The 21,934-nt window shown below is 43.0% G+C and overlaps 1 protein-coding gene across 1 annotated transcript in view; it reads left to right on the top strand.

Moving 5' to 3' along the window:
* Nucleotides 1–21,934, top strand: part of bltp3a (bridge-like lipid transfer protein family member 3A) — a 238,498-nt gene that overhangs the window by 132,565 nt on the left and 83,999 nt on the right. The window contains exons 5-10 of the mRNA XM_072480504.1: nucleotides 2,526–2,715; nucleotides 5,339–5,476; nucleotides 8,492–8,662; nucleotides 11,611–11,788; nucleotides 12,315–12,401; nucleotides 14,070–14,240. Coding sequence (XP_072336605.1) covers nucleotides 2,526–2,715; nucleotides 5,339–5,476; nucleotides 8,492–8,662; nucleotides 11,611–11,788; nucleotides 12,315–12,401; nucleotides 14,070–14,240 — 935 coding nt within the window. The remainder of the gene's footprint in view (nucleotides 1–2,525; nucleotides 2,716–5,338; nucleotides 5,477–8,491; nucleotides 8,663–11,610; nucleotides 11,789–12,314; nucleotides 12,402–14,069; nucleotides 14,241–21,934) is intronic.

The raw sequence follows: 21,934 nt of genomic DNA, 5'->3' as shown, positions 1-21,934 counted from the left end.
TTCACCCCCTTCCTGTGCAGCACCGCCTTCGCTCAATTGTACCCGGCCCTCCTCTTCGCCACCTCCGCACTCCAGTCCTGATATATCCGAACCTCCGCGTTCTCCCACCTGCTGCTCCTCTCCTTCTTGGCCAACCTGAGCGCGCACACCCAATCAGCGAACCGATGAAACCGTAACAGCACCGCCCGCGGAGGCTCGTTAGCCTTGAGCCACCTCGCCAGCACTCTATGGGCCCCTTCCAGCTCCAGGGGCCCCTGGAAGGACCCCGCTCCCATCAGCGAGTTCAACATGGTGATCACATAGGCCCCCACGTCTGACCCCTCCGGGAGGTCCAGAATCCGCAGATTCTTCCGCCTCGACCGATTCTCCATCTCCTCGAACCGCTCCTCCCGTTTCTTGTGGTGCGCCTCCACCTTTACCGCCAGGCCTAAGATCTCGTCCTCTTTGTCGGAGGTCTTTTGTCGGGCTTCGCGGATCACCACCCCCTGGGCCGTCTGTGTCTCCAGCAGCTTATCAATAGAAGCCTTCATTGGCTCAAGTAGGTCCGCTTTAATCTCTCTGAAGCAGTGCTGGATACCCTCCTGTTTCTCCTGCGCCCACTGCATCCACGCTGCCTGGTTTCCGCCCGCCGCCATTTTGTGCTTCTTCCCTCGCACCTTCTTCGGGTCCACCACCACCTTTTTTAGTCGCCCCGCTCCTGGTAAAAGCCATATACTATCGGGGAAATGTTGTATTCTCCTTCCCACACCGGGAAACGTCGATAAAGTGCCGTTGGGGGCCCTGAAAAGAGCCCAAAAGTCCATTTATGTGGGAGCCGCCAAATGTGCGACTTAGCTCCGCATAGTCGCAACCGGAAGTCAAATATTGTATTTATAATAAAGTTTTGTTTTAGAAATACCAAAGCCCTCTTTTTTTTCATGGCATCACTCCTGGGGCACATCGTTCTTTCCGCACAGTGTTAAACCGATGTATTGGGGCTTTGTTCCAGTAGCCTAGCCACTGTTGGGGTCTGGTTTGGGATCGTAATACCTGAAACGCTAATTCTGTTTCTCTGAACACCGCTCTCATCCTGTTGATTATTTCCAGCATCTTTTTCTTCCTCCATCATCTCTTTTGCTGGTTTTTTCCTAACTTTATGCTTGCATATTTCCTTATCTTCTCTTTCTCAACATTAAAAGTTCCACCATTTGCTGAATTTTTTTTAAACCTTGAAACAGATGACAAATAATCTTTGCAAAGTTCATGAGCACATATAGCAATACTTGATAAACTGACACGTAAAATTATTTTGCTTGCTGTGAAATAAAGTATGTAAGCTGCACTTCACCGTGATTTTCATGCCTATGAACATACAAGTATCTTTTGCAGTCATGCTATGAAACACCCAATGTTTCTCATTATTATTATTATTACAATCCAAGACCAGACCCCAACAGTGGTTAGGACACTGGACCGAAATCCCAATATTTTAATTTAGCAAGACAGTGAGGAAAGGATATTTCGCTCCAAGAGTGATTGCACGAATAATTAGGGATATGGTATATTAAAACAAACTTTATGACTAACATAGTATTAAAATCTTTAACATCGCACCAGAAAATAACTTCCAATTACCCCTTAAACAATACTACTCAATACATTGAATACAATACCCTTACTTGCTATCTTTATTCCCACTCAAACAACAAGAAACTAAACCATAATATAAAAACAAATTGTTGCAGATGCTGGAATCTAAAACAGAAAATACTGGACAATCTCAGCAGGTCTGACAGGATCTGTGGAGAGCGAAGGGAGCTAACGTTTCGAGTCTGGATGTCTCTTTGTCAAAGCTGGAGAGAACAGGAAATAGTCAGATTTGTATTATTGTGGAGGGGGCGGAACATGGGGCAGTGGGGCTGGTTAGAGGGCCAGTGATTGACAAAGATGTTGTGGACATAAAGACAAAGGGAATGTAAATGTGCGTGATCAAGGTTAAGAATGGTGCTTATAGTGGCACATGTAGACATCCAGAACATTCTAATCTCTTAAGCTTGTTTCAGATCCACCTTGTCCTCAGGCAAGTTTGCACTGCTTGAAATACAGTTTATCTCTTAACTAATTTACAGGGAGAGCAGAACTGTTTCATTGTGCCTGCTTTCAGCCAGATCAGACCTCGATTGAAAATGCTTTCTCAAAATGCATGATGCCTTAGCTCCACCCTACAATGACATCATCTCATCAAGCTGAAATCTAATTAACTCTCCAGGGAATCCCCTTAATCAAAACAAAATTGCCTTAGATCAAACTGTTTATGATGGTTAATTGTACCTCTGGTTCCTAAAATCTTTGTCTGTCAAACCAAAATTATTTTACAAAAATGACTCAAGCAGTCAAACACACTTTACTTCACCAAATACATATAATCCAATATAGCTGAAATTCCAACAGTCAGTACATTATGTGCTTATAAAATCTATGTTACTGACTTTATTAAGCTGCAGCGTTCAGTTACATGATACTAAATTATTTTTCTTGGTCTCCAGTGAATATGGCTTTGCTGAAAAGGTGGTAGAAGGAATGTCTATTGTGGTGAATTCCATTGTAGTTAAAGTTGAAGCGAAAGCATTCAATACTTCCTTTGAGCTGTGGCAACTCCATGGTTACAGTGTGAATCCCAAGTGGCAACAAAGTGATCTCCGATTCACAAGAATTACTGATCCAGAGCGAGGGGAGGTAAGAGTTCATAGTACTTCAAGTATCAATTTATAGCTATTAACATAACTCTGCTAAGTCGATGCAATGATTTGAACTCCACCACTAAGCAGTGTGATCTGTGAATGCACTGACCACTATAAGCAGACAAAATCAATATCTTCCCGTAAAGAAGTCTGTTGAATGAGCACTGCAGAGATGCAATTGGGGCCTTGTTGTATATAATGGTTATAGCTTTAGTAATAGCAAAGATGGGAGCAGATGTAGCTGACCTATTATACTAGTAGAATGAACAGCATTTTTCAAGTTGAATGATTTGCAATCTTATCCTCATGAAAATCTCTTTGATCAACAACCTTTGTGTAAACAGATGGTTATGCATGATCCCTAGATTAACCTTTTTCATGTGCAAGCCAAATTATCTAGTAGTTTTAACAACTATGTATGTGAACAGGAATGAAAATTGTAGTGTTCTTCTCGAAGGATAGAATTTAGTGGCGATAAACGAGTTGCCAGGTATCTGGCAAGTCATAGAATTGACACGGCACAAAAATACTTAATGTATTCCTATCCCTATCATGAGAGAGCTATATTGCATTTGTAGAGAAAATGTAAACTTCTCAAAGCATGAGTATACAGTCACTGCACACAACTGAATTGTCCAGAAATATGCTGTTGTTTCAATGCTTGTGTTGCTTCCAAATAATTGAGCTGTGTTTATACATTGTGCTCACAGCATTAAACTTTGTAACAACACTGTGGTTGAGGATCATGTATTTAAAAAATCCATGCAAGGGTTTTTTTATCAGCACTCCATCACAAAGATAAAATCAAGTGAGTTGCCTCCAACGGTTCAAGAAGGCAACTTACCACCACCTTCTGAAGGGCAACTAGGGATGGGCAATAAATGCTGGCCTAACCAGCGACGCCCACATTCCGTAAATGGATAAAAATAAATAAATAAAATCATACAGCTGAGCAAGGTGGACACCAAGGAACATAATGCATAGTTTGTTTAGCCATCAACTGAATAATTCTTGAATGCCTCTGTTCACATTGGTATTTATATTCTCAATTTCAATAGTATGTTTATTATAAACCGTATGCTTGGTAACTAATCTTATTTCCACTTTAAATAAATTTAAAGTACCCAATTATTTATTTTTTTCAATTAAGGGGCAATTTAGCCTGGCCAATCCACCTACCTGCACATCTTTGAGTTGTGGGGGTGAAACCCACACAGACACAGGGGGAATGTACAAACGCTACACGGACAGTGACCCAGGCCGGGGTTCGAACCTGGGTCCTCGGCACCGTAGGCAGCAATGCTAACCACCGTGCCATGTGCCGACTTATTTCCACTTTTAAGTAGGCCAAAAACTCTTAGAACTGCAGGAAATCAAATTATTTCCAATATTAACAGCATCTATGATTTTATAGCTGGGAAAATTGTGTAGCCCACCATGTGCAGTTCGTCCTGCAGTTAAATTCCTTTGTGAGAGTCTGAAACTTCAAACGACACTTTGAAAATTTAATTGAGAGCACAGTTTTTGAGTTTGGGGCATTTATCATATTTATTTTATGTAGCGACGTTTGAGAGATCAAGAAGTTGCACAATGTTATAATAAAAATACATGATTCTTTTTCCTATTGCATTACCCTTTTTAATGATCTCACTAAATGAATCATTGTTCATGATGAGTCAGTGGTTGACAAAAACAGGGCTGTTGGACAAAATAATAACACTAAACGCAATAACATTGGGACAGGCTCTGCCCTGGAACCAGCAACACTGAGTTAAGTCTCTGGGTTTTGTTGTACTGACCCGGGTCGGAGAATGTGGGAGAAGGAGGTTTTTAAAACATTTGAGTAGATCCTTGGATTATGGCTAGTATACCAAAGATTGGCTCTGATGGAGTGATGGAGATTGCTGATGACTGTTGGAATTTGGGGACTGTCCTCATGGGGTCGAGAAACTCCAGGGGCATGAAATTCATATTTCAGTTGACTTCTTTAAAAAACTATCACAATTTACCCTTAGTAAGCCTGTTCTTAGCTTTGTATTCACCCATATTTACTGTTAAAATAAGCTACCAGTGCAATGAAACATATGGAACTCCATTTGGGTCAATGACACACCCACATTTTCAATGTGTAAGTTCGGCCCAGAAGCTTCCCTCACAAGCACTCTTTTTAAGTGGGAAAAAAAAGAGAAGCCCCCATTTAATTATTTGTTTGTTTTTGTACAGCGTTTGCTTTATTCATTTATTTTAAAGCATGGAGACTGAAAACCACAGGATTATACACGCAGTATTGACCCTAGCAAGGATGGGATCAAACCTGACTCCTATACACGAGCAAAGGACACATCTTTGCGCTAACATAGTCTCAAGATTGGGTCCCTGTGGAGAGCATTCTGGTGGTCCGAGTGTTCAAAACATTTTGGCTTCTTGTCCCAAATGTAATGTGAATTTTGGTTTACTGCAGTCTGTCGGCACTATATCAATAGACATAGGGGTTTTGATTAGCCATTCGCATGTATTGTTTCTTTGTTTATAAACTGTAAAAACAAAGTAACAAAATTGCTCTACTTTTTTTTATCTAGCTTGAGAGGTTCATAATTTTAATTATGTATTTTTAACAGGTTTTGACTTTTAAGGAAATAAACTGGCAGACACTCCGTATTGAAGCTGATGCCATCCCAGGTGATCAGAGCATTATCAGTACACCACTAAGGCTGATCACCAACCAGTCAAAAATCAAACTTGTTCTTAAGAGAAGGGTATGTTCAGCCCACCAACTTTCATACTTCTGTTGGTTATGTCATTTATATATCAGTAGTTAACAATGGGTATTCCACTGGACTGCGCTAATGTCGGATATACAAAAGAAAATGCCTTTGCCTCAGGTTTTCTAAATGCTGGTTGCATGAACCTGGGAAACTGACATCTTGTGTTAAAATAAGAAATACGGGGGACCTTTTATGAACACAGAGAAGGCTAGGTGCCTGTTGGCTCACCAACTGAGAAAGCAAACAGCCACGAGGGAGATAGCCCAGGTAAAGGACAGCAGAGGCAGACTGGTAGCCGAACCAAAATAGGTCAACCAAGCATTTGAGGCCTTCTACTGTGGAATGTACACCACTGAGCCCCTCAAGGGGACTCGGGGATGAAACAGTTCTTTGACAGACGTGCCAGTTATGGGGGAATGATAGACTGAGGAAGCTGGAAGTACCAATAGGACTGGGTGAGATCATGGAGAGCATCCACTCCGTGCAGGCATGGAAAGCGCCAGGGCCCATGGGTTCCCGGCGGACTTCTATTAAATAATTGCGCCAGCTCTTGCCACGCACCTGCGGGAGATGTTCGCAGACTCACTAACAAGGGGCACTTTGCCTCCTATGCTAACACAGGCCAACATATCGCTGACCCCCAAAAAGACAAAGACCCAACAAAATGCAGATCATATAGAACCGTTTCGCTGCTTAACGTAGATGCAAATATTCTCGCGAAGGTCCTGGCTAAGAGATTGGAGAACTGCGTACCAGAGGTGGTCGCAGAGGACAAGACGGGTTTTGTCAAGGGTAGACCGCTAACTGCGAACATCAGATGGCTGCTGAATGTGATACTGACCCCATCTGGGGAGAGAACACCAGAGGTGATCGTCTCCCTGGATTCGGTAAAGGCCTTCGACAGAGTCGAATGGAAGTAGCTCATTGAGATACTGGAGTGGTTTGGGCTAGGGACGTTGTTCACCTCATCGGTGAAACTCCTGTACAACACCATCAGCTCTGAACACTTCCAGTTGCACAGAGGTGCCAGACAGAGAAGCACACTGTCCCTGCTCCTGTTCGCGTTGGCAATTGAACCCCTGGCGATCACCCTCTGAGACGCAAAAGGTTGGTAGTGTATCCGAAGAGGAGGCAGAGAGCACAGAGAATCTAAAAATCCCTAAGACAACACTGCAGAGGAGGAGAAGCATGGGCAACCTGGCCCTTCCAAACTTGCAGAACTACCACTGGGCAGCTGCAGCCGAGAGTGGGAGGGCATGGGAAGGGAACCGAGCATGGAATGGCTGAGGTTGGAGGAGTTCTTCTGCATGGAAACAACCCTCCGAGCCCTCGACACGACAGCGCTCCCATCCCTGCCGGCAAAGTACTCATACCAGTGGTGGTAGCAAGGTTAAAAACATGGAACCAGTTGAGACAACACTTCGGCTTAACCGAGATGTCCACCATGGCCCCCCTCTGCAATAACCACAGATTCAAAAGGTGGAGACAGGACTGGACTTGTTAAAATTTGGTTTCCACTTAAGGGGCAATTTAGCATTTCCAATTCACCTACTGCACATCTTTAGGTTGTGGGGTGAGATCCACGCAAACACGAAGATTGTGCAAACTCCACATGGACAGTGATCCAGGGCCGGGATCGAACCCGGATCCTCGGCGCCATGAGGCAGCAGTGTTAACCACTGCGCCACCCTACGATTAGGATCTTCTACATGGGGGACCGACTTGCAACCTTAGAGCTGGCGGGATGCAACCGTAATCGTCCAATGCAAGCAAGTCTCTTGAGGGGACTGTAAATATGACTGGTAGGGGGAACAATGCTCCAATTAGACTGGAAAGCCATATGTTTACTTAGTTGCTGTGGTGCTTTGGTCAACTAAGCTGCACAACAGTTGTTAATCTTTACAGAAGACTTGTTTCATGCCATCTTGCCCTCAATAGATGAGCATTCATAGACTCCTAGAATCCCTACCAGTGCAGAAGGAGGCCATTTGTCCCATCGCATCTGCACTGACCTCTGAAAGAGTTTTCTACCTAGGCCCACTCCCCCGCCCTATCCTTGCAACCCCACCTAACCTTTGGACGCTTAAGGGGCAATTTAGCTTGACCAATACACTTAACCTGTGCATCTTTGGACTGTGGGAGGAAACCAGAGCACCCTGAGGAACAGCAGATATGGGGAGAAGTACTAACTCCACACAGTCACCCAAGGTCCGACTCGAACCATTGTGCACTGTGCTGCCTGACATTGAAGTGCATCATCATTGATTGGCAGCCCAGTCCAATTATCTGTACATGTTTTGTTGCACATTGGATGCATTATATATGCAGCATAATTCTAGTGAGGCAGAATCAGCAGTAGTTGTAATGTAAATACATTTGACTTTGGGTGGATTGACCCCAGTTATCTTATCCATTCAACATGGAGCTACATAAGGAAGCAAAACCAGGGGCTGGTTCAGCACAGTAGGCTAAACAGCTGGCTTGTAAAGCAGAACAATGCCAGCAGCGCGGGTTCAATTCCCGTACCAGCCTTCCCGAACAGGCGCCGGAATGTGGCGACTAGGGGCTTTTCACAGTAACTTCATTGAAGCCTACTTGTGACAAGCTGTTATTATTATTATTATTATTTGGACAGATAAAAGATTTTGATGAGTATCTGGAGATGGAGAATTTGAGGGATGGAACTCTCCATCCTGCGGCTGAAAGTCCTGTGATGGAGTGATTAAAATCAGTGATGTGCAAGAGACCGGAATTGGAGGAGAGCAAGTATCTCCAAAGACATGAGGAATGTAGAGATGGGAAACAGCAAGGCTGTGGAAAGATCTGAAAACAATTGAGAAACTTAAAATCTGAGCATTGCTCGGCTGGGAGCAAATGTAAATCAGCAAATGCAGAAGTGTTGGATGATTGAAACGGTGCAATAAAGAAGCTTGTGGAGAATTGGATTGAAAAATATTTCTCACGTGTTTTAAGAATAATCAACTTTACATCTTTGCTTTGTACCAGGTGAAAGATTGCAATGTGGTAGGCTCAAAGCTAATGTTCCTGTTGGATGATTTGCTGTGGGTTCTCACTGACTCCCAACTAAAAGCAATGATTGAATATGCACAGTCACTCAGTGAGGCCATGGAGAATTCAGCTAGGCAGCGGAAGAGAATGGCTCCGGACACTGCAAGGGTGAGTGCAAATGAGATTCAGCAGTTTGATCAGTTTAATTTTCCATGCAATAACTGAACTGTTATGTAGGTTTTCCAGTTGCAGTAAATCCAAGTTTATAAATCAACATTTAAGTTTAAAATAGGGTGTCATCAGATCAGTGTGTAATTTGATCAGTGTTGGTAGAAATCCATCTTTGTCTCCTTGATGTCCTCAAAGCAATGAGTGTTTCTTTTCCTGTTGTGTTATCAAGGATATTGGCTGAAGAATTCATGTTTTGAGACAAACGCCATGATAGACTTTTTGATTAATCATTGTCATTCATGTTTCTACTGATCTGATGGATTTGGTTTGGCCTTGTGTTGGTTTCATGGAAGCAGAATTGACTTATTAAATAATTTTGATCTTTATTAGTGTCACAAATAGGCTTACATTAACACTGCAATGAAGTTACTGTGAAAATCCCCGAGTTGCCAGACTGCGGCGCCTGTTCGGGTACACTGAGGGAGAATTCAATGTCCAATGCACTTAACAAGCACGTCTTTCGGGACTTGTGGGAGGAAACCGGAGCACCCGGAGGAATCCCACGCAGATACAGGGAGAATATGCAGACTCTGCACAGTGACCCAAGGCGGGAATCAAACCTTGGACCCTGGCGATATGAAGCAACAGTGCTAACCACCGTGTTGCTGTGCCGCACACTATCGCTACGAATGGACACAGTTGCGAGCTGCTGCAGCTTTCTGAACTCTGTCTTAGAATTTTTATTATTAAAACTTTTATGTTACTTTTATGGAGGCATTGTGGAGTATGTGAAATACAAGTGAAATGTTAGTATGGTTTTGTCAAGCAGTACATACAAATATTATCTAGATTAAATTGCAATGCCCAAATGCTTTAAGCAAACACTAAGCCATCTGTCCAGGACATTGCTCTGGAAAACTTGGAAACAAAAGTGCCCAAGGGAGCCCTTGTGATCATTATTTTGGATTTTCTGCATGTGCACCACTTAAATCTCTCCAAAGATGGAGAGAATGAATGCAAACATATAGTGAGGTAGGGCCACCTTTGAACTGTCAGGCTTCTTTATTTAACAGCACTTCAGCATATGAAATGTTGGGACGGGAATGTCCCAGAATGGAACCCTGATTCAGAAGACCATAATTTTGACTTTTTTTTTTAGAAAATGAGATTGAAGAGTCACAGGGCTGCCCATTAACTTTTAACAGCAAAATATTTTTACTAAACCATGAAAAGTTTGATTAAAATACAATACTCCTTCACTTCCACTTATTTTCACAACAGAACTCATTAAAGGTAACCCAGGTTACAAGATGTTTCTTACGCTATAATGTTTTCGGTAAATACACTGTCCCTGTAAACCAATGGGCAAACTGTGGTCAGACACACTCCATTCTGAAACCCAATTGAACTTCTGTGCATTTCTCCTCCAATCCCCCAGGTGATTATCTCACAAATGTTTCCAAACTCCACTCTTCTTTAAAACAGTGCCTTCTCTCAGCAGTTTTAGCAATGATCCACTTCCAGGATTTCCCACTCTCCTTTCAATATGCATTTGTCTTCAATTGCCATGTTCGCTCAAGCTTCCACATTATCTCTCAGGTGCTCAAGCTTCCACATTATCTCTCCGGTACCCAGCTACCACAATAGAATACTATTGTTTGACTATGGTTTACGATTGTTGCAGATATCTGCTTTTCCCCAGCCAATTTCACCATCTCTTGCACTTTCCAACTCTAGCTTCAGTAAACAGTTCCCTGCTCAAATGTTAATCCCTGTTTCCCTTTGAACTTCAATCTTCCTGGAAACATCTCTTTTCATTCCCTAGTTTCTATAACTAGATGTTCTTACAGTTTCTGCCACTTGCTTTCTTGCCCATCTCTTCACTGTATTGCTTTTCTTCCGGCAGTCCCGAGAACTGTTCTCCCTATCACTGCTAAGCTCCTTGCGCCCCGGATTCAGTTTAACACAACTCAGTCGCCATGTTTTCTAATTGCTGTTTGTGAGTAAAAGACAATGTAACTGCCCAAAATGTCCTAAAATAGCAGTGAATGATGCTGCTGTTAAATTATTCCTGGCAAGCATATGGTATGATCAGCCTGGTACATTCTACATGGTAGGGATGTCAGGAAAGCAACTGCACACCTCCTCAACCAATCAGATTGAAGCATTGAAAATTTTTCAATGCAAGCACCAAGAAGGAATTACAACTTTAAATGGTGAACTTCATTTTAAAACATGTACAGCCAAAACTGTTAGGATAGGAAAAGTAAAAGAAAATTGACTTTTTTGAACTCCCAAAATTAAACCTGGAGGAATGAGACTCTGCATTTGTGAATTTTATATGCCAGAGAGATTGACTTGGACTCATTAATATTTAACATATTGTAAAATCCTGTTCTGGCTTAAAATGAGTACTTGCCGCCATATCTATTGTGCAAGCAAGAAACAACACTAATCAAGGCATTTGAACGGAGTCAAGATGCCAGTCGTGATAACTTTTTGATTTCTGCATTTAATTGCCCATCTGGCCTTGTATGAGGTTGAAGTGCATTTCTGCATTACAAATGAAATGAAATTAAATTAAAATTGCTTATTGTCACAAGTAGGCTTCAAATGAAGTTACTGTGAAATGGTGAATGCTTTTAACCTCATCAGGACTTCAGAAGCAGGCTTGGGAACAGTGTGTTTCTCAAGTATGCAATGCACAGCTAATATATGCAAAAATGTATGCTTGGTGAGTGGGGAGGGGAAACATGGAGGAGAAAGAACAAAGATTGTTCATTGTTATCCCACACTTTACTGGATTTTCTCATAGGTCAGACCTAAAGCTGTTGACTTAAGACCCTTGGGCAGCTGTGCAGCCTAACTATACTTGGTGTCCATTGCCATTTACCTGCAGTTGACTGCACCTTTTCAAATTATCTTGTGAATGTCATCTTTTACAGACAAGTGGATCGATGCCTAGCGCCCATCATACACGAACACAATCAACTTCCTCAAGTAACAGTTCAAACAGTATCAGCCAGTACTTTGAAATGTATGATGTAAAAGAATCATCCTATCACAGTCATATCTCCCGTCTGGATCTGCACATATGTGATGATGGTTTCTCAGTGGAACAAGGTACGAGCACTCACTGTGTCTGCAAGTGATCCAAGTTTGTATTTCTTTGTAATTTATGTACATCCGTTATTTTGAGGGTATGTGTAAAATGAGATTAAGGTTTGGCAGGGGAAAGCCGGTTTTCATCCAAGGATGCAACACATTACAAGTACATCTGCAGTGCTTGATCGTGTTGTGGGTGTGGGAATGCTATGAAATGTTCGTTCTAGAGGGTGGAGGGCAAAAGTTTAATTTGTTTTATTTTTTAAAAATGTTTAAATCCCAACTGTGGCCTGAGATATTTTTTGTAATTTCCAAGAGCTATTCTCTGCCTCAGAATGTCATCTGTGGTGTGTGGGGCAGAGGGCGGTGGTGATATGTAGTAAACTAATGAGATACGAAAGGAAAAACTGCAAATGCTGGAAGAATGAGGTGCCTCCCAGATTCATGCCCATCTTTTGTGCTAATCCATGTTTTAGTCTGTCCAGTCAGGTGTTCATCCCTGCTGCAGTTCTCTCTCTCACGCATTTTGCCTTTTGCTGTTTAGGAGGATCCAAGCATCGAGTAGCTGGAGGTGCTATACAGTTAACATTCAGGAATTTGAGCTTAGATTGCTACCCCTTCCACTGGGCAAGTAAGTGAATTCTGTTGTTAAAAGAACTAGACTCATAATGGAAGTAATTAGATACATCTAATCCAAGCAGCTATTGGATAGGTACATGGATTACGGTAAAGTGATATAGTGTAGATTAATTTGTTCTTAAGGGCAGCACGGTAGCATTGTGGATAGCACAATTGCTTCACAGCTCCAGGGTCCCAGGTTCGATTCCGGCTTGGATCACTGTCTGTGCGGAGTCTGCACATCCCGTGTCTGCGTGGGTTTCCTCCGGGTGCTCCGGTTTCCTCCCACAGTCCAAAGATGTGCAGGTTAGGTGAATTGGCCAATGATAAATTGCCCTTAATGTCCAAAATTGCCCTTGATGTTGGGTGGAGGTGTTGAGTTTGGGTAGGGTGCTCTTTCCAGGAGCCGGTGCAGACTCAAAGGGCCGAATGGCCTCCTTCTGCACTGTAAATTCAATGATAATCTATGATAATCTAGGACAAAGGTTCGGCACAACATCGTGGGCCGAAGGGCCTGTTCTGTGCTGTATTTTCTATGTTCTATCACAGTTGACCTCCAGGAATGAATAGAAATGCGAAATTCGCCATAGTCTCTGAGGACCATAGGCTGCTCTACACTTTTAAGAGAGAGCTGACTGAACATCGAACATAGAACATTAGAGCGCAGTACAGGCCCTTCGGCCCTCGATGTTGCGCCGACCTGTGAAACCGCTCTAAAGCCCATCTACACTATTCCCTTATCGTCCATATGTCTATCCAATGACCATTTGAGTGTCCTTAGTGTTGGCGAGTCCACTACTGTTGCAGGCAGGGCATTCCACGCCCTTACTACTCTCTGAGTAAAGAACCTACCTCTGACATCTGTCTTATATCTATCTCCCCTCAATTTAAAGCTGTCCCCTGGTTGTGATTTGACTTGAGGATCAGGCAAGGAGCAAGGTTGAGAAGGCTCAGCCAGTACAAGAATTGAACATGTGCTGTTGGTGTTGCTCCACATTGCAAACCAGCCAACTGAGCTAACTGACCCCAGTCCAGGAATAGTACAGCATAGCAGGCGAGAACGTCAAACATTCGAAGAAAAATTAAGAAATTTTGAATAAATTATTATTAAAGGCTATGCTTCGTTCCTTGTAAAAGTAGGAAGTAGCTCATACAATTTCTTGTGAGCATAATGGCTCCTTGAGTTTGGGAGGAGAACATGTGTAAAATCTGTATTAGTTTCCTATTAGTTTGCATCGAGCCCAGACTACTTTTACTAACACACCTACTTTGTCGTGGAATTTATCAACTAGTTAAACAATTGTGCTGAGACCGGCCCTTCCCATGCCCTCAGACCATAAAAATTACAACTGGACAAACCATAAAATGAGAAATATTAGCACGCACAACAGCTGAATTGCCTAAGCTTTGAGGACCAGATTACCAAAGTCAAGTGACCGTGCAGGCTCAGTTTGACCAAACTTGGTTGAAGGAGCTTAAGTATCAAAACTGGCTTTACTGTGGTGCAGATTTGTAGGTAGGGTTTTGAGTAATGGTTACACTCTTCACTGAAGTTGTCACTGCTACAAGATGATGTCATGGTGATTAAGTTATGACACGTGAGTTGCCCAAGGGAGTTTCAAACTTTGTCCCTTCAGTATGAAGTTTTGCTAATTTATTGCTCTTCATCCTCTGTTTGCAGATGACAGTTGCAAACATTGGGTTAGACACTCGGAAACAATGGAAGCGAGAACCTGCTGGGCCCAAAACCTGCTTCAGGAGTTTCAGTCCAAAGTGCAAACGATAATAGATCATCATGAGGACGCAACCGTTGCAAAATCGCCAACAAAAGAGCCTCCTGGCAAAAGAAAAGGTATGTGTTCTTGCAGCTAGATTTCTTAAATTCAGAAAAATTATCAGGTTTTATAAATAGAGAAGAGTGGGATGTAGAGGGATCTGAGTTTCATGAGCAATTTTAGTACAACGATCACTTGATCCCTTACTATTCATTAATTCCACCTACCTGTCACTTGTCTACTCCTCGTGCCTTATCTAACTTTTTCTCCCAAAGAATTGCTGGTTCAAGTACCTTGGATGCAATAAAATCAGAAATTGCTGGAAAAACTCTGGTCTGGCAGCATCTGTGGAGGGAGAAAAACAGCACTTTCTGGTTTTGCTTTGAATCTTCAGAGCAATCATATTGGACTTGAAATGTTAATTCGGCTTCTCCCTGAACAAATGTTGCCAGACCATCTGAGTTTTGCCAGAATCCTGCTTTTTTTTTTATCTCCAGCATCTGCAGTAATTTGCTTTTAGTGTGGATGTAAGTTGTGCAAACCAAGAATATGTTGATGATGACCTGCATTCATTCCTATGACAGTTTTCATGACCTCAGGATGTTATAAAGCACTTTATAGCCAATGAGATAGTTGTAAAGTCAAGTCACTGTTGTGGTGTCGGGAACATGCCAGCCAAATTATACATAGGAAACTGCATAAACAGAAATGTAATGATCAATTAGTTTTTAGTTATGGTTGAGAAAGGGAAGAAGATTGGCCAGGCCACCCTTCTGATATATACAGGAAATTTGTGAAAAGCAGCTTTGTCCAGAAGTTAGAAATGTGAAGATTATTTAATGGATTCGAGTCATTTCTCAGCGCTTTGAGTATTTTTAGTGGATTATTTTATAGTTAGATTATCATAACAGTCCTGTGCTATTTTAGCATTCTGAGCATTAATAACCAAAACCGACTTTCTGTTGCTGACTGTAGCATGCACGATTTTTTTTAAGGTCACTATACTTATGCTGTGGTATCATTACAATATTATAGCCCAAAAGGAGACAATTCAATGTGTCAGGTCTGCACCATCTACTTTTTTTTTTTTTGGAAAGTTGTCCAGTTAATCCAACCCCCCCCCCCCCCCCCCCCCCCCCTCCAAATAGCCCTGCAACCTTTTTTTGCATCTTTATTCAAATCCCTCAAACTGCACCCTGTCAGGTGATGAATTGCAAATCCTGATCGCTCGTTGCTTCAAAGTCTTCCCCATCTCCCCTGTCATTCTTTTCTGTGTTCTCTGGTTAAAAACACTGAGGCGTTGGAAACTCTATGTAAACCATTCAGAATTCTTTTCTTGGCAGTCTCTTCAAGAAACGTAATCCCAGATTCTCTGGCCGAATCATGTAACTTTAATCCCTGAAACCATGCTAATAATTCACTGTACCCTTTCCAAAGCCTACATGTTTTTCCAAAACTGTGTTGCCCAAATTCAACAGAGTGCTCCAGCTGGAGCAGACTTTGTGTTTTACGTGGCTTTAGTGCAATTCTGTTGTGTTTTGTACACTGCCTTTATAGATTTAAAAACCCAGGATCCCATATGCTTAACTGCTTTGTTAATGTGTCCTGCTACCTTGGAAGATTTGTGCAGAAACACCATCAGGTCTTGCTGTGCCTACATTCACTTAAAATTGTGCCATTTAACTTGTATTACCTTTCCTCATTCTTCTTCTCAATGTATTGTCACACTAATTTATTTATCTGATTTGAAGTCTGTGTAACGTATCACATTCTGCTCTTTGCATAGTAAGATTCAAAAGTAATATAACTTTGCTGTGTTTATTAAAATGCATAACTAAGGAAACGGACAATGGTGTACTAGCTCTGGAGATTTCTAGTTTTACGTTTCTGTGCTCCCTGGATTTTGAGACTCATTCATCCATCTGCCTGTATTTTCTAAGGGAGAGCATTCTTGAGCATAAATCGGACTCCGAATCTTCACACTGCAGAAGGAGGTTATTCAGCCCATCGAGTCTGCATTGGCTCTCTGAAGGAACATTCCACCCTGTCGAACTCCCTTGCCTTATTCCTGAAACCTTTCCTATTCTTTTCAATTCGCAATCCAATTCCCTTTTGGATGCCTCGATCGAACCTGCTGCCACCACCCTCTCAGCAAGTTCATTCCAGACTCCAACCACCCTCAGGTGAAACATTTCTCCTCCTTTTGGCCATTATTTTGAATCTGTGTACTTATTTATCCTGTCCAAATACGTCAGCATCCTAAATGCCTATGTTCAGTCTCCATCAGCCTTTTCTCCAAGGAAAACTACCTACAATCTATCCTCATAGCTCCTCATAGCTACAGTTTATCTCTGGAATCATTCTTCTGAATCTCCTCTATACTTTCTCCAATGCCTTTCCTCAAGTATAGCCCCCAGAACTGGGCACAGTACTCCAGACAAAGCCGAATTAGTGTCTTGTACAAGTTCAGCATGACCACCTTACTCTTGTACTCAATGCCCCTATTAATAAAACCTAGGATACAATATGATTTATTAACTGCTCTCTCAACCTGCCTACAACCTTTAGTGACTTATGTACACATACATGAGGCCCCTCTGTTCCTCCACCTCCTTTAGGATTGCTCCCTTTATTTTATAATGTCTGCGTTGCAAAACTAAACTGGCCCTTAACCAGTCAGTAGGATTGTCACTACCTGTGAACATGTACTATAATTGTTTCATTGTCTTTCTTGGTCCCCAATTATTTTATTTTCCAATTAAGGGACAATGTAGTGTGGCCAATTCACCCACCCTGCACATCTCTTGGGGTTGTGGAGGTGAGACCCACGCAGATACGGGGAGAATATGCAAATTCCACACGGACAGTGAACCGGGGCTGGATCAAAGCCGGGTCCTCGGTGCTGTAAGGCAGCAGTGCTAACCACTGGGCCACCGTACTGCCCTCTCAATTGTTTCATTGTCTTTAGAATCTGTTTGCGCTTCTGATCTTTTGGAGGTTAATTTTTGATTGTTTCAGTGAAAAGAACTGCATTAATGGTGGATCAAGACATCTAAAATTCATACCCAAGATCCATTTCCTGTGTCAGCCATGGCTCAATTGATATTTCACTCGCCTTTTGAGTCAAAAGGCACCAACCAGTACATTAGAAACACTTAGTATTTTGTGAGGTTTGTTTTTGAAATAAGTTAGCACACCAACCATCCTCTGCCAGCAAGATCCCACAAACAAGATGATCATGTCTCCTTTTTCCTGGTATTAATTGAAGAAGCAATCTTACCCAGAAGACTGTGCATTTCCCGCCTGTAGAAAGTCGATCTTTGGGACATTCAACATCTGAAGAACTGGCAGAAGGACTATAATTAAAGTCTCATTTGATGGAAGCCATCAACAATGGAGTCAGATTCAGTGTGTAGAAGACTGTGTGCCTAAGAAGCAAATCCGCATGTTTCCCAACCAGAAACCCTGGATGAATAGGGAGATCCACTGCTTGCTGCAGTCTAGGTCTGAGGCGTTCAAGTCAGACGACCCTGACCTATACAAGAAAGCCAGAAATGATCTAAGGAAATCCATCAAAGATGCCAAAAGACAGTACCGGACCAGGCCAGCCACACGGACCCCCGCCGACTATGGCAAGGTCTGCAAGACGTAACGGGCTACAAGATGAAGGCATGTAAAATCGCCGGCTCCAATGCACCCCTCCCTGACGAGCTCAACGCATTCTGTGCCCACTTTGAGCAAGAGGTCAGCGAGAGCACGCCCTCCACCTTTGAAGCCTCGGGTGAACTTGTATCTGAGGTCACCATTGCAGATGTCAGAGCAGCCTTCTCAAAGGTCAAGCCACGGAAGGCCACTGGCCCGGATGGGGTACCTGGACGAGCACTAGGGTCTTGCATGGATCAGCTGGCGGGGGTATTTGCAGACATCTTCAACCTCTCTTTACAAGAATCTGAGGTCCCTATTTGCTTCAGGAAGACGACCAACATCCATGTACCAAATAAAAGCCAAGCAGCATGCCTTAATGACTATCGTCCAGTGGCTCTGACATCCATCATTATGAAGTGCTTTGAAAGGTTAGTCATGGCACAAATCAACTCCAGCCTCCCAGATTGCCTTGATACACTACAGTTCGCTTACCGCTGCAACAGGTCCACAGCAGACGCCATCTTCCTGCCCCTGCACTCAACACTGGAACACCTAGGTAACAAAGACACCTATGTCAGACTCCCATTTATTGACGACCGCTCAGCCTTCAACACTGATTCCTACAAAACTCATCTCCAAACTCTGTGGCCTGGGCCTCGGCTCCTCCCTCTGCGACTGGATCCTGACCCACAGGCCACAATCAGTAAGGATAGGCAACAGCACCTCCTCCACGATCATCCTCAACACTGGTGCCCCACAAGTCTGTGTCCTCAGCTCACTACTATAGTCCTTATGCACCTATGACTGTGTAACTAAAGTCTCCTGCAACTCTAATTTCAAATTTGCTGATAACACCACCGTAGTGGGTCCGATTTCAAACAGTGACGAGATCGAGTACAGGAATGAGATGGAGAATCTGGTGAACTGGTGCGACGACAATCATCTCTCCCTCAATGTCAACAAAATGAAGGAGATTGTCATCAACTTCAGGAAGCGTAGTGGAGAATATGCCCCTGTCTACGTCAATGGGAACCAAGTAGAAAGGGTCGAGAGCTTCAAGATTTTAGGTGTCCAGATTACCAACAACCTGTCCTGGTCTCTCTTCCCCCCCCCCCCCCCCCCCCCACCCCCACCCCCCATGCTGAAACTATAGTTCAGAAAGCCCACCAACGACTCTACTTTCTCAGAAGACTAAGGAAATTTGGCATGTCAGCTACGACTCTCACCAACTTTTACAGATGCACCATTGAAAGCATTCTTTCTGATTGTATCACAGCTTGGTATGGTTCCTGCTCTGCCCAAGACCGCATGAAACTACAAAAGGTCGTGAATGTAGCCCAGTCCAGCACGCAAACCAGCCTCCCATCCATTGACTCTGTCTATAATTCCCGCTGCCTCGGAAAGGCAACCAGCAAAATTAAGGACCCCACGCACCCAGGACATGCTCTCTTCCACCTTCTTCCGTCAGGAAAAATATACAAAAGTTTGAGGCCACATACCAACCGACTCAAGAACAGCTTCTTCCCTGCTGCCATCAGACTTTTGAATGGGACTACCTTGTATTAAGTTGATCTTTCTCTACACCCTAGTTATGACTGTAATATTATATTCTGTAGTCTCTCCTTCCTTCCCTGTGTACGGTATGCATTGTCTGTATAGCATGCAAGAAACAATACTTTTCACTGAACACTAATACATGTGACAATAATAAATCAAAGATTCAACATGAACTACTAACCTTGTGCCCGAAAGACAAAATATACACCAAGTTGGGTTGCAGGGAAAGGTATGCAGTGCATTGAAACTGCATTAAATAGAATTTTAACTGGATAGCAGATCACAAGCCACAAGCACTCTAGTAAATCTTCTTGATACTGCAATTGCAGTATCCTGGACTCTTGATCTTTGTGATTTCAGAAAAAAATTCTGTCTTTAACTTCTGCAGTATCCCAGGGAGACCCAACACAAACTGGAGGAACAGTATCTCAACAGCCTTTTGGACTTACCATTGAGTTCAACAACTATAGGCCATGAATTCTCTTATTTATTTCAATCTTTTTTTAATCTTACCTTTTTCCCCCAACTTCCTCCTACTACAGAGCCATCTGTGACTTGTTCTTATGTTATATTTTCAGAGTGCTGACTATTGTTCTCCTATTAACACATTCTGCTATATTGCCTTTATGCCACAATTAGCACCTTCAGTTTCAGGTGCGCTTCAGCGGACTTGAATGCGCTGAACGGTCCATTTCGGGATGTCTCTTGGCGGCTGTAACAGTGTGAAGCATTCCGCTATCCAACGGCACTTGGCCATTTTCTTTGGCTTCGGGGAGTTTCTCCCTGTTGAGGCCATACTTAGAGCAGTGTTTTTCAAACTTTTTTTCCCGGGACCCACTTTTGGCAACAGGGCAACCTTCGGGACCCACGCTGGCCGACCTTCGAAATCCATGTCCCGTTCACTTCCATAGTTTTCCCTGAGCCTAGGCCATGATTGGGACACAAAAGCTTCCTTTCCCCAGACAAGGGAGAGAAAGAAAATCATCTAGGTTTCCTGTTCTTAATCACTCTCTAGTAGCCCCTGATGCGTTGAACTTATGTCAACATTGAATGAGGACAGGATAAATGAGCTAACGGACCCCCAGAATGCAATGTACCTGAATTTAAAACAGACAATACTGGAAATAGTCAGCAGATCAGGCATCACTTGATAGCTGTGATGGAAGGCCATTGATCTGAGAAGTTTAGCCATTTCTTTTTTATCACTGAACTTGGGAACGTTGCTCAAAGCTAAAATGAAGAGTAAGAGAAAGTAAAGGCATATCCTTATTCAGTCAGCCTGTCTCCCCTTTCTCAGCCACATGGTGTCTTCCATACTCCCAAGTGTTGAAACCGCTGAGAGCTATATTAGCTGGCTGAGTTGTGCAATTGAATACACCCGCCTTCACAGACATTTGAAATCGGCACAAGTGGGCAAGCATTTAATTAAAATGAAGAGAGAAAGAAATGACTGTTTGTCATCCGCGGTGTGGAGGGATTTAAAACGAGCAGAATCACAAAACAGTCTGAATCCCAAAACAGTCTGAATCCCATTTGCAGATCTTTCTAAACAGTTCCAATGGTCAATTGTATTCAGCAATTAGAACAGAATTTCGGATAGGACCATATAAATTTGCCTCCGAGCCAATGTGCGATTTCACCTCGATCATTTAATGAGTTGGTGATTCACTCCCTTAATCAATAGATAAATAAATCGATTAACTACGATATTTATGATCTTGCCAATCCTGCCCTTCAATACAGAAGTTGCCTCCGTGCTTTTACAATTTGGTAGGTTAATCAAATACCACCTTAAACATCCTTCACTCATCAGCGGCTGGCTTTATCACATTTCCGGACAGAAATGATGAGCACAAATTAGGGAAGGATTTTAAGCTATAAAGTCCCGTTCTGTTCTCACCTACAGTGGATGGTACATGGTCACTTCCCCTGAGTTGCATCCACTCTAGCATGATCTTCCTGATAAATGTACGTCTATCAGCTCCTATGTCCCCGAAACCAATTACAGTGCACTGAAATTACTTCTTTAAAATAATTAAAATGGCAAAATTAATAAACATTAATCTGGCGCAATAAGCTAGAATTGCTAACTGTCAAAGCTGTCCTCATTGTAATTGTTTAAGGAGAGGACTGAGAATTGACATTTTCGGTAGGATTTTCCCTGCAGGCTTCTGAATGTTGCTGTTGGGAAACTCTACATTAACGGCTGATGGGCGTAATGAACAGCAATTCGATCCTGCCTCTGCAACTCTTCTGACACTCGCCCGCGACCCACCTGCGGGTCGTGACCCTGACTTAGAGGGATTTGCTGGTGGGGAGCTGAAGTTCACCAGTAGGAAAGGCTCCTCACAGATCGGGATGATGTTTTGTCTGGAAGCCCTGACCTTTGTATGGACCAGTATTAAACGATGCCCTGACGAGCTCTCCCAAGCCTGGCTGGCGAGTCCTGGGTGGCGGGTTCAGGTAAGGCTTGGGTGAGATTCAGATCGTGCCGGCAGAGTGAATCGATTGACTCGCATCTGGCGTGGAGCCTGGCGCACCGGGGTCATTGATGTTAGACGTTTAGCTG

This window comes from Scyliorhinus torazame, chromosome 17 (genome assembly GCF_047496885.1).
Source record: "Scyliorhinus torazame isolate Kashiwa2021f chromosome 17, sScyTor2.1, whole genome shotgun sequence".
Classification (NCBI taxonomy): domain Eukaryota; kingdom Metazoa; phylum Chordata; class Chondrichthyes; order Carcharhiniformes; family Scyliorhinidae; genus Scyliorhinus; species Scyliorhinus torazame.
Note: the sequence above shows the minus strand (reverse complement) of the source record. Positions and strands in the feature narration are given on the sequence as shown.